The sequence below is a fragment of the Psammomys obesus genome, unplaced genomic scaffold, assembly GCF_907164565.1.
Source record: "Psammomys obesus unplaced genomic scaffold, mPsaObe1.curated_primary_1811, whole genome shotgun sequence".
NCBI lineage: Eukaryota > Metazoa > Chordata > Mammalia > Rodentia > Muridae > Psammomys > Psammomys obesus.
Genome location: NW_026596415.1, coordinates 4,875,417 through 4,888,718, shown reverse-complemented (window position 1 = coordinate 4,888,718; position 13,302 = coordinate 4,875,417). Strand labels below are relative to the sequence as shown.

Here is a 13,302-nt window from a genome sequence, read left to right as displayed (position 1 = left end):
CAGTGTTCATAGTGTTAGTACGCTTCATTTGGTGGGCTCATAATAAATTTGAGGTCAAGCCTGCTACACACATAACACATCCACAGGCTCTTTGCCCACTGGTCACATTTCTCCTGATGAAAATCCATGACAAGAAGGTTTGCTATGAAAAGCACTCAGTCTCCTTTTAATGACTCCTGTTTCCCTAAGTTTAAAAGATGTTCCCTTCCAATTTGGAAGACTGGCTACTCATACACATCCATGCACAGATAAACGCACATGTATACACTCACAGCAGAAATGTAAACCTCTCCATCCCATGAAACTATAGAGGCACAGTTCAAACTGTGTTGGGGACTTCTTCTGGGCCTACACGTGTGAACTGAGAGACAGCACAGTGGTTAAGGGGCAGAACGTTAGTCCTCAACAGAACAAATTTAAAAACTATCAAAAAGAAGCCAGAAAACTGATGCCAGAGCCCTGCATCTTTGGATCCTGCTGTCTTCATGAAAATCTGTGCTCACTGTAGGAGCACCCCTTTTTCTTCTTGTGCCTCTGCTCTAGCCAGCTGGACTTCACTTCCCCACCCCCACCCCCTGGCCCACAGCCATGTGGTGGTCTCTGGCTCTCTCCATCTCCAGAGAACAGGTGCTAGCACACCAAAGGCTCTGAATGTTTTGTGTCACATGAACAAACATTAGTTCTGTGGGCTGTGGTAAGCAGATTCTTCTACTTCACACACAATTTTATTCCTTCGTGTGTCATCAGTACAGACAGAGAATCTCTACTCAGAAATGCTTGGCCCAAAGGACTGCACCTTTCAGAGTTCCTCGGGCTTGGAAACATTTGTGTAGACATAAGGTAGTAAGTATCTCAAGCATGGGACCCAAGTTCTAAATACTGGAGTCATCCCTTCCTTCCTTCCTTCCTTCCTTCCTTCCTTCCTTCCTTCCTTCCTTCCTTTCTTTCTTTCTTTCTTTCTTTCTTTCTTTCTTTCTTTCTTTCTCCTTCCTTCCTTCTTTTCTTACTTCTTTCCTTCCTTCCTTGCTTCTTCCTTTGCTCCATCCTTCCTCCTTCTCTCTCATTCTTTCTATTGCAGGGTAGCCCAGGCTGACCTCAAACTCACTACATAGCTAAAGATGACCTTGAACTCCTGATTTCTTTACTTCTTTCTACCTCCCAAGTGCTGCAATTAGAGGTGTTCACCACCACTAAACATGGTATGCTACACTGGAGATTGAAACCCAGGCTTTCCTACATGCTGAGCAAGCACTCTACCAAGTGAGGTACAGCCCCAGCCCCATTTCTGTTCCCTAAACACACAGCCTGAAAAAAATTATGCTTTGTTAGTGATCCCAAGAGATTCAGCATGGAATTTTCCACTTGTGGCATCATATCTGTACTCCAAGTTTTGGATTTTGGACTACTTGGGATTTTTTAGTTTCAGACTAGGCTGCTCAACTTGTAACCACATCCATTTATAAACTGTTTGTCCATGTACCAGGCACTAGCCAAACAGGCACAGGCCTTGCTCAGCTCCATATGACATCTAAAACTGCAGATGTGGAGGCGGCGAGAGGCTGTCCCAAAGCCTTACATCTGGAGTCGCACACACCCAAAAGTCAAGCCGCAGCTTCCCAGCTCCAGGGAGCACACCCTAACTGTGCTGCCTCCCTGGCTGCTCTTGAATGGGACAGAGCCTTGGCACAGAACTGAGATGAACAGGATGAACAGCCTGGGATCCACACCAGCAAAACAGGTCATGGTTTGCCTTTACAGTTCTGGGAGTTATGTGTTCTGTGCTCAGTGCTTGGTGAAGGAGCAGATGTTTAATAACTTTGCAGTAGCAAGGAAGAGGTTGCATAACGTGGCTGAGCTATTTTTGAACTTTGGAAAATGCTGACTGCTCTTTTCAAAGTGTCTTCTATAAAACCAGGAATATTAAAACATGAAGAAAATTTTCCCCTTTCTCTACGCCCCACCATTTGAAATGACAAGGGCAGAAACAGGTCTGTGATAAGATCAGGAATACTCCATACCCTGCACACTACCCTTGCACACCATGGCAACATTATATCACTCCCATACCCTAACTACAGGGACTCTAAGATTACAATCAATGAGCTGGGAGTCACAGAGTGGTATGCTTAGATACCCCAAGGAGGTCTCAAATGGCTGAAGAAGCTCTTGATGAGTCATCCTGAGAACTTGGTGTGAATTCAGCTGAAACTGTCTGTAACTTCCCTTCTACACAGTAGAAGTAAGGAAAGCTAGCTGTTCTCAAGATGCTTTGCAAGTTGAGACTTTATCCAGCTGAAAATGTAATAATAATTTAAAAAAAATTAAGGAGCCTCTAACTCAAGAGTCTCAAGTCCTGCTGTTCAAGGTCACGTACCCAGGTCAGCCTTATCTGCTCAATGCCTCCAGGTGCACACATCCTGCCTTTATCAACAACCTAAATGCCCATCAACTAGTGATGGCATTGATTAGATAAAAGTTCTGAAACATGGGCGTGGCAAATACAAAAACAGCCCCTGAGATGAACACATCAGAATGTTATCTTCACAGCGATCTTGACAATACAAGATTAAAGCCAAGCAGATTACAAAGCGTTAGATGTCACTAGAATGCATTGAAAAGAACTGTGGACTAGGCAAGTGCTTGCACAGGCATCTGTAGTGAAGATATATCAGCACACACAGAGATTACATACATACTGAACTCACTGCAGAGATCCCCTTCCCTCGCACAAAGAGGGACGTCTACACTATCATGCATGTACTGTTTGTTTTAAGATGTTCAGACAAACATGACACACCGCGCTCGTTCTCTGTGAGACATGGGATAAGTATATTATCATATTCTCTACCTCTCAGTGCCTTTTTCAGTATTTAAAAAAGAAAGAATTCTTGAGCCAGAAAGATGGCTCAGTGGAAAAAGGCACTTGCTGCCAAGCCTGAAGCACTGAGTTCAGTCCCTGCAAGCCGTACAAAGGAAGGAAAGAACCAACTTGCAGGAAGCTGATTCCTGACCTGCACATGCATATACAATGGCACACACACAGAGACACACAAAGTAAACAAACGGATGTAAACAGTGAATTCTTGTGCCCAGAGTTTGTTTTGAGGCAAATTTCTCCCATTTTCATCAGACTATGTGGTCTTTGGGGACAGAAGTCACATCTTAACTTCACTGTTGTATTCCAGGAACCAGCACAAGGTCTGCCAAGTGTGAGGAATGATGGATGGGAGGCAGAAGGATTCAGTGCCCTCAATTCTTCCTTGTTACTTTCTTCGGGGTGTCTCCAACTCCCAGACAAGGGCAACCCAACAGGACCCCACTGTTTTCTTGCTGGGGTGCAAGTAAGGGAAGTGGGGTGCAGCAAGGAGAGGATGATGGAGCCACTGTGAGCCACCCCTCAACCTCACAGTCGGGGTATGCACCACCACCTCTTGTAGATGGGAAACATTTTATTCTGGGGGCCAGTGAGCACCAAACTACTCTGCAGGGCATATTGCTTCTTCGGAGCAGAAATACCGTTTGCAATGCTGTTGCGTTCTAAAGTAAAGCCTGCGGAGCCAGCACAGTGGCACTTCCCAGGCTCAGGGTTTTGTGTTTTGTTTTCGTGTTTCTTCTTCTTCTTGCTCTTCTTCTTCTTGCTCTTCTTGTTTTTCTTCTTCTCCTTCCCCTCCTCCTCCTCCTCCTCCTTCTTCTTCTTCTTTTCTCCTTAAAGAATGGAACCTGGGATGGTTGCTGGAAGGGAATCTGAATGCCTTGGCAATTATCCACCTGAAATTCCTTTATGTGTGTGTGTGTGTGTGTGCGTGCGCGCGCGCGCGTGTGTGTGTGTGTGTGCGCGCGCGCGTGTGTGTGTGTGTATAAAATGTATATATATATATATATATAAAACATTTCAATTGCCTCACAATTGAGTTATGTTTCCCACAAAATAATAGATTTCTAAATCTGCCAGCTGCAGAGCTCAGCTTATTAAAGTGTGTGTGAATTCATTAGCCCCGCCCCTGTCTCAGGGCTGGCAGCAAGCCTGACTTTCTAAGAAGCTTCCATGTTTCACACTGAATTATCTGAGTTCTTTTCTCATATTTGGACAATCATTTAGAATGCTAAAAGTGGCTATGTAGGCTATGTAGGATGGGTGAGGGAGCATTGTCAAAGGAACTTGATTTAATCCAATAGCCCATTTTTCTCCAGTGTACATTAGTTGGGAAGAAGAACATCCTGGACTGGGAAGATGGCTCAGTGGGTAGGGCACTTGTCTCACAGTTTTGAGCACATATGCTCCATTTCCCAGAACCTTCATAAAAAGCAGGACATAGTATGAAGAACTCAATCCCAATGCCCGGAAAGATGAGTGGTGGAGCTAGGACTGTGCAAAAAGGTTTTGGGCCAGCTAGCCTACCACAGCAGTGGGAAAATAATGAAGATACCATCTCAAACAAGGCAAAAGGTGATGACTGACAGCTGACATGTGCTCTGACTTCCCATATTTAGGCCATGGCATGTGCATAACAACACACATACACACACACACACACACACACACACACACACCTCTAGTTGTTGCAGATATAACTCTGGAAGGTAGCAGATTCAAACTCGTAGTCTTCCAGAGATGTTTTAGAGTGTCAGTGGCTTTGCAGGAAAATGACATGCTTTGCTGACTACAAGCTTTGAGGCCATACTTTATTGATAACTCTGATGGTTATTGAAGGATCAGTTGGTGTCAGCATATAAGAAGCATCGCTTCTCACATATCATACACCTTCTTTTCATACAACAACCCCCCAGAACTTTGGTCCTCAAAGAATGGCCCCTAGGCTAATATCAGCATCACCCAGGAACTTGTTAGAATGCAAGTTCCATGAGCTCACTCAGATATACTAATGAAATAGAAATCCTAGAACACGTGTTAGCAAGCCTTTCCAGATGTCTCAGTACATGCTAACATTTGAGACCCAGAAAGGTAAAGTGATTGCCCATGTCCTATAGAATGTGAAGAAAACAGGATGTGAACATGAAGAGCACCACTCCCCAACCCAACCTTTAATCACTGCTCATTATGTGAGGAATGAAGAACAGATTACATCATCGACCATCAGGCAAAAACATGCAGAATGGGTGTCTGAATAATAATTCTAAATCTTAGCTGCTGAGCCATAATGATGGACCACAAAGAATAATGACTCTTCCCAGAAACATAAAATTTAACTTAAACGCCCACCATGATGGGACAGCTAAATAAATTATGCGACAGTCATATAGCAGAATAGAATGTGGCTTTAAGAGTGATGATTGCCAAGATCTTCAATAACCTTCAAAGATACTTGGAATATAAGAAGAAAAGAAATTCAGATTCAGTCAGGAATCAAGAGCGTCAGCATGGCAATCTTCCCAAACCAGGCCATGCTGCTGAGGATGTGGAAGTCGATGATTCCATGACTATTTGTGTGAATATGAACTGGTGCCATTGTTTTGTAGAACAGTTTGGCAATGAATACTTATGCCCATATTTCTGACCCCCAAATCATCTCACTTCTTAGAACCAACCCTAGACAGGCAGTTATATATATCCAAAAAGAGGCCAGGGTGATGGTTACCACTGCAGCTGAGCTTCTAATGGAAAAAAAAATGGAATTCTTATGAATGTAAAGGGTGAATAAATAAACAAGTCATGGTGTATGAATATGGAAGAATGTGGCATGAATACTGCATAGAATTTACCTGATTTATAAACAGATGGTAGATAGATGGATAGATAGATAGATAGATAGATAGATAGATAGATAGATAGATAGATAGATAAGATGTTAGATAGAAGATTGAAACAGGGAGAAAGAAAGAGACAGAAGAAAACTCTTAAGCAGATGTATCCAAGGTATGTTATTGAGTAAAGAAAACAAAATCAAGTTGCAGGAAGCAACTGAAATATATTAGTACAACCAGGCATTATAGCATTACTTGTAAACCCAACACCCAGGAGGCTGGATTGTGAGATGGAGGCCCTCTGAGCTAAAAAAAACACAAGTTAGAAAATCACTGTGGTTATATGATGACATTCTCTCTCAAAAAAAATAGTATTACATTATTTATCATTTAAAAGGTGAGATGGAAAGAGAAGAGAAATGAGCATAAAATCAAACTTCTTCCAAGTAAATACATACATTCTGTATGTAGAGTCTATATTTTCATCAGTGACTACCAACCCAAACATTCATAGCAACAACACTCTGACCCATCTTTGGGAGATGATAAGAAGCTTTCTCTTACTGGTGCAGAGTGTGAAGGGGGGATTCTGGCTTCTCGACCTGCCCATAGCAGCTGGCCTTGGCCTCAGGAATATAGGAGAATTTCTCCAACATGGAAGATGCAGCAGTGGTTAGGATTCCAAGACCATCTCTCACTCTTGCCTCCAGGCTATAGTCCCAGTCATCATAGGAGACTGAAATAAGTCCTGATGGGAACTCTTTGGGGATGAGCTCTGTGTTCCCAGAGACCAAACTGGGGACAATCCAGAAGAAATCATACCCAGTGAGGCCAAGGGAGCGAGCCTCACTCAGGATGAGGACAGCTTCATCTTTGGAACAATAGAGTAAGATGACAGAAGAATGGATCTTCTTCAGCTGGACCTGTGTCTTGGCATCCTCAAAGGACGTGTCCAGTGTGATCACATTCTGCATATCCCAGCCCACAAAGCTGTTGTCCACTGTTGTCTTGATGAAGCTGATGAAGTCTCTATAACCAGGAAAGATGGTGGTCACCAGGGAGAAGACATGCCAGTCATAATCCTGCATGATCTTCAGCATAACTGTGGCTTGCTGCTGGATAGATGCTCCAAACTGGAAGAACGTGGATGTCGGATCCTGCCAACAGATAAGAAGACAGAAAAGCAGGGGGTGAGGCCGGAAGCAGTTGCTACACAGGAATCTGTCTTTATAGACTTGGATATGCTGTTTCTAGAAATCAGAGAAAAACATCAACTCATTTGGGAACTTTTCTGAAGAGCTGGGCTGAGAACATGACTCAGTTGAAGTGTTTGTCATGCAGTCATGAGTACCTCTGTTTGATCCCCCAGAAACCACATTTTAAAACAGAGACAGGTGATCCGTGGAGTTCACTGGCCCACCACCCAAGCCTAAATGTCAAGTTACAAGCCAGTAAAAGGCTGTTGAAAAACAAAGTAGATGGCTCCTTGAAGAACAATGCCTAAGACTGCACTCTAGTTTCAGGCAGGCAGACACACATACATATATGCAAATGCATGCACTGGCATACACATGAACACACACATGCACACATACATACACACAAATAATAAAAATAAATAAATAAACATTGCTGAGATTTGCCAGGCTCTGGAGCAGGCACAGAAAATGTGGACTTGAAAGGATTCATGCTCAGAGTCCCATGGCCAGTACAAGGAAGAATATAATTTTTCCTAGATTCCTTCACCTCACTGTGTATCTGACTACATGGTTCCAATAACACCAATTTGGTCTAGTCCTCAGAGTCATGGCATGAAAATGAAGTCAACAGAGACAAAGGAGTGTCAGGAAGTACAGGAAGGGTCCCAAGGGCACAGTTGGAGCTCCTGGATTCTGCCACTCCTGAAGCCATTTACCTTGGGCCACCAGCTAACCAGGTCACTCAGTTCCTGTGTTTACATGACCCAGTGCCAGTAGTGTAGCTTCACCTTAAGCTTCTCATGTATTACAATACAGACAACAATTCATGATACCATCTACCAGCCTGATTGCAGAACACTTTGCTATGTGCTTTAGCCCTTCGGAAATGATGATTCCTGGGAGAGGTATGGCAGGATCTCTGCTGTCATAGATGTAAGGAAAACTTGGGAAAGAGCAGTTTCTGTGAACTTCAGAAATGTAGAAGAATTAAGGAGAGGGAGAGAAAAACAAGTGGGCATGTCATGAGGTATGATAGATAAAGGCACTCTGGTATAAGAAGCAAAAACAAATAAATAAAATTCTACTGAGAATCTTGGGAGACTATATCCAAAGGCTTAGGTGCTATTCTTAAGGCTATGGGTCCTCTATGATCCTAATGATCCCAACAGCATCATAAATATATGATCATGAGAACAAAGTTTCACTTAAACAAGCAGGTGATTATAGGATTGTTGAATTTATAACTTCCGACACTCCTCAACGCATTAAGTTGATCCTATGAAGTTGGTATTATTGGCAGGGAAACTGAGGATCAAGGTGGTCCTACATACAGCAAGCAAGTGTCCAAGCCTAGGGAGGTCCTGAGAGCACCACATGCCAGCCTCCCTTCTATCTGCAGCCACAGCCCTCTTGGAATCATTTAAAATTGGTACATGATGGATGCATGTGTGTCTATAGTTACCGTGGTACAAAAATGTCAAGTCAGGGGGTGGAGGTGCTAAGCTCAGCTGGCAAAGCGCTTACCTTGAAGCATGAGTACTAGCACCCATGTCTAAAGAAGCAAGGCTGGGTGTGTTCCATGCACCTGTATCCACAGTTCTGGGGAGATAGAGACAGGAGGATTCCTGGAACTCACTGGCTAGCCAACACAACCTCCTCTTAAAATTCAAAGTAAGTGGCTCCTGGAGAGGAGTGCTGAGGTTTCCCTCTGACCTCTAAATGCATGTGTACATCTGCACACTTGTGCACACGTGCCCACCCACATGAACACAAAACAAAGGCCAACTCAACAAAAGACATGCCTCTGTGTTCCCACAAAACAGGATCTGACCAACGTTAGCTTATCTATTTCTTCTGGAACTGAAAGAATTGCCGAAGCACTCTTCTCATTTTCTAAGTGTTTAATACCACCTCAATTTAGGAGCATAGCTTGTATGGACTCCATCGTGTATACACTTGTGTGTGTGTGTGTGTGTGTGTGTGCGCGCGCGCACGTGCATGCACTGAGTGATTCTGTGATTCCATTCATGTCTTTCAGAGTGATACTTTGTAGCTACAGATATCAGTTTTTTCCATCTCATTTTCTTGATCTCAATGATCAAGTGATCAGTAAGCTACAGTTCTTGGAAACACCGCTCTTTTTGGAAGGCATGGGTTTGGTGGATTCCTTCAGTGCAGTATGGCCAGAATACAGAGAGAAGAAACGGGAATAAATAAATGGTTCCTGGGTTCCTTCCAACATTACAGTTCTATGAATTTTACCTAATTAAATCAATTAAAATGGGTAATGGATTTAAAGACTTAGGGAATTATCTTTTTCCCTACTGTAGCATTTGGAGAAATCCAATATTCTTGAATTGATGAGTCATTTTTTTCAATCACATCTCAACAAGACTGAGCTCTTCAAGGGCAGAGAAGCCGTTGTCCTCATCACTCTGTTCCCACAGCTGGCAGCAGGTTTGGCCCATGACAACGGAGGGCAAGGATATGCATGAGTAGATGAGTGTGGAACTGAGGCTTCAGGAAAATGTCCTTGGGTTACACAGAATGCTCACAGGGGATCATTCAGAGTCGGAGGCTGTGTGCTTTCTGGCCCCTGAATGGCATATCCAAAACAAGACTTTTGAGCTCACCACCCACATCTACCTAGGCCATGAACTTACTCCTCCAACCAAAGTCCCAATTGTCTATGTATTTGTGAGCACATACACATTTGTTTATAGAGAGGCATTTGTGTGTTCATGCATGTAACGGTCAGAGGACAAACTTGAGTGTCATTCCTCAGCTGCAACCTTATTTTTTTCTAATATTTTTATTTGTAATGGGTGAGTGGGTGGGTACATGCAGGTCATAGTTCATGTGTGGAGTTCAGAGGACAACTTGTGATATTCACCTCTCCCCTACCATGTGGACTGCAGGGATAAAACACATCATGAGGTTTGAGAGGAAACACCTCTACTCCTGGGGCATTTTCCTGGCCACTTGTTTTACTTCTTGCACAAGGTATCTCATTTACCTGGAACTTGCAAAGTAGGAAAAGCACGAGCTCCAGGGATCCACCTCTGTCTCCCCCGATATTGATGGGATTACAAGGGTCTACTCCATATCCCGCTTTTCCTCTTAGGTTCTATGAGACTGAACACAGTTCTTTGCGCTTGCTAGAAATTATCTTTATAACTGAGATATCACTCCAGATTAAAATAAACATTTTTGTGTTCGCTTTATTGATAGAAGGAGGACTACAGAAAAATGTATATGTCTCATAAGATGTCTTAGAACTTCACTGAGTTACCAAAAAGGACAATACAGAATCTAGCAGATGATATAGAAGTCTAAAAGCAAGTACAGCACTTAGCCCCTGACACTGTTGAGTGCCTCCTGAAACGGAGCAAAGGGTCACAAACTGAATTACCTAGGAAACGCATTCATTCCCTCTGCAGTGAAGCACGGGATGGTGCTGGCAGGAGAGCCACACTGTGAGCGCAGAAGACATGGTCCTGCATGCACACATGGGGAGTGGAGAAAGGCGAATGCACTAGAGTCTCTGTGGTTGTTGTCCAGCTGTAAACAAGTCACTTACATCACCTCCTCTGAGCTCAGGGAACACTGTGGGGGGAGGGGACAGTGGCAGAGGAAGGGAATTACACAGAAAAAAGAAGATACGCCGAAAGGCTGAAAAATGTCATCCTCTACACTCAGGACAGCTTTGAAGTCATTAATCCATGACTGTAGCTTTACAGCTGTAGTTATTTGCACTGCAGCCATGCAAGACCAACCCTATCAACCAGTCAGGGAAAGGGGAAGGGCTCATGGGGCCCTATCCTTCACCTCAGAACTACTGGCTATTGATAAACTCTGGGAAGGAAACATGACTGTCTTTAGTTGTCTGGTTGTCTGCGGCAACCAGAGTCTAAACCCATGATCACAAAGATGAACAGGAAAGAGAGGTTTGTGGGAAGTGGGGAAGGTGGAGAGGAGGGTAGGAAGGGAAGGTGAGAGTAGTTAGTACATACATGTGTGAAACTGTTAAATAAATAAGTCTTTGAGGCAACCCCCATGTACACACAATTTGGACAACATGGTATGGAGAACTGGGGACAAACATGCTAGATGGGGCTGGAACTGGGGATCCTGACGCTTCCTTGCTCCATGAACTGTGAATTGTAACATCACTAGTGTCTTCGAGCTGCTCCACGCACAGAGGAGCACTGCACTGATACAGTCCTGCCTCATATTCCCCAGAAAAAAGAGGACGTGCCTGCTCCGCAGTCTTCACAGGAAAAGATAATCGCAGACAGCAGTTCATCAGTCCAGAGCCAGGACGGCACAGGCCACCCATGGAAAGGTACGCATTACAATGGCCTGATACCACACTTCCTCCTAAAGAGAAACTGGTGTGTTGAAGGCTTGTTGCCAAATGCAGGAGTGTTCAGGGTCAAGGCCTTCAGGAAACAACCAAACTATCAGTGCTCTGATGTCCTGGGTGGACTCAGGCTGTTGGAAAGTGCTAGAAATGGTATTGTAAGAAGTAAATCGCTGGGAACATTTCCTTGAAGGGCATGTTTTGTCCCAGGTCTGTGCCTCTGTCTCCTTTTGCTTCCTGCATGTCAGCAGAAGAGCAGCTTTGTTTCACGCATGCTCCCTGTTTATATATTCTTTCTGCTCAGCCCAGGCCCAGAAACAGTGGAGGCAAGTGGTCAGAGGCTAAAAAGCCACAAACTGTTAACCCAAGTCAACTTTCCCTCCTTCACACTACTTTCTCTCAGGTATATTTCATCATTGCAACAAAAAGCTGATCACCATACTCCATTCACACCCTACCCTGTGAGGTAGGGCCTGTGTGGATGGACCACAGTGAACCTTCTTGGGTCTGACTACCCAGTTACAAACTTAATTGTATGCCCTAGGGAAAAGTCACTCAATCTTTCTAATTCATACTTTCCTCATCTGCATAATAGGTGTGGGTATAAAAATAATTAAAGGGGCTGGAAAGATGATTCTGGGTATAAACCACTTGCCATGCAAGTGTGAGGATGAAGTTTAAATCCCTAGAGGCCACATAAATCCAAGCACAGTAGTGCACATTTGTAGCCACAGTGTTTCTACAGTGAGCTAGGCGATGGAAGGGACAGGAGGATCCCTCCAAATTGCAGGCTAACTAGCCTGGTGAATGCATTGGAGAACAACATGATCTTCCCTGTTTAACAAGGGGAGAAGGCAAAGATTAACACCTGAGGTTGAGCTCTGAATCCATACACATTGAAGCCTGCATGTCCTCCCACTCACATATACAAATACATTCAGATATTAGGTACATACACACAAATATACATACATATTATGCACAGACACAGATGGATAGAGATTCTTCTGAGATACCAAGCTAGCCACTCCTGTGCTTTACCATTGACTGTCTGTTTGCCGTTGGGCTGTAAGAATCCTACCCTATACCAAACTACCCAGTGCTGTGCTGGTCAGATACCAAGCACTCAGCAAATATGAGACACAGAGATATTCCCAGGGGTCAGGACCCATGTTATATCACAGCGTGAGTTATATTTGTGCCTCAAAGTGCTCTGGTCTTGGAGCTTCTCAACAGCTGGGACTGTTCCACTGCAGGGCAGTCAGCAATGGCTGCAGCAGCCTACCTCCTTAGGTACAGACTCCAACCCGCCTCTCTCTGTGTTCCAGTCAAGCTTCCAAGCTGGTATTCTATGGGTTCTGGGAACTTTCAGACTCTGTGATAAGCAGTCTTGCCACTATGGGCTTGAGTTTCTTGGTATGCTACGTGGGTGTAATTACCACAATAGCGTAAGTGAAGAGCGAGATGAACTCCTGACTCCGATGCTCTGCCTCTTCCCCTTCACTGTCTGTCCTGTGCACTGCATGGGAGTCTCTACCCCATCTCCTCAGCTAGGGAATCCAAAGGCACCAGCATCTACTTTCAAAGCCAGACCACAGTGCACATCAGCACAAGCCTTCATGAAGAGTGGGACAGGGATGGTCAGCCCCACAGTATTCGTGCCCCACAGCATTCATAGAGACAAGCCAATGCCAGCGTCCTTCACAGGCACGTTTATTCATCACTCTGTCGATTGGCACCTAAGCTTATTCCATAGTGTGTCTGCTGTGACAAGCAGAGCAATAGACATGGATGTGCAGGTGTCTCAGTCCTGTGCTGACCTGCAGCACTTTGCGTGTGTTCTCAAGAATCTGCACAAAATGTTCATTTCTGCCTGGTGCATTAAGTTCTACCTTCAAAACTACTGAGGGCTAGTCATGTACCCCATAGAAAACTCGGCTTAACATGCATGAGGCCCAGAATTCAATCCTCAGAAGCACACAAAATACACACACACACACACACACACACACACACACACACACACACACACACACA

The 13,302-nt window shown here is 44.2% G+C and overlaps 1 protein-coding gene across 1 annotated transcript in view; it reads right to left on the bottom strand.

The window, feature by feature from the left end:
- Grin2a (glutamate ionotropic receptor NMDA type subunit 2A) overlaps positions 1–13,302 on the bottom strand; it is a 413,092-nt gene that overhangs the window by 170,868 nt on the left and 228,922 nt on the right. Inside the window, exon 3 of the mRNA XM_055597755.1 lies at positions 6,268–6,860. Coding sequence (XP_055453730.1) covers positions 6,268–6,860 — 593 coding nt within the window. The remainder of the gene's footprint in view (positions 1–6,267; positions 6,861–13,302) is intronic.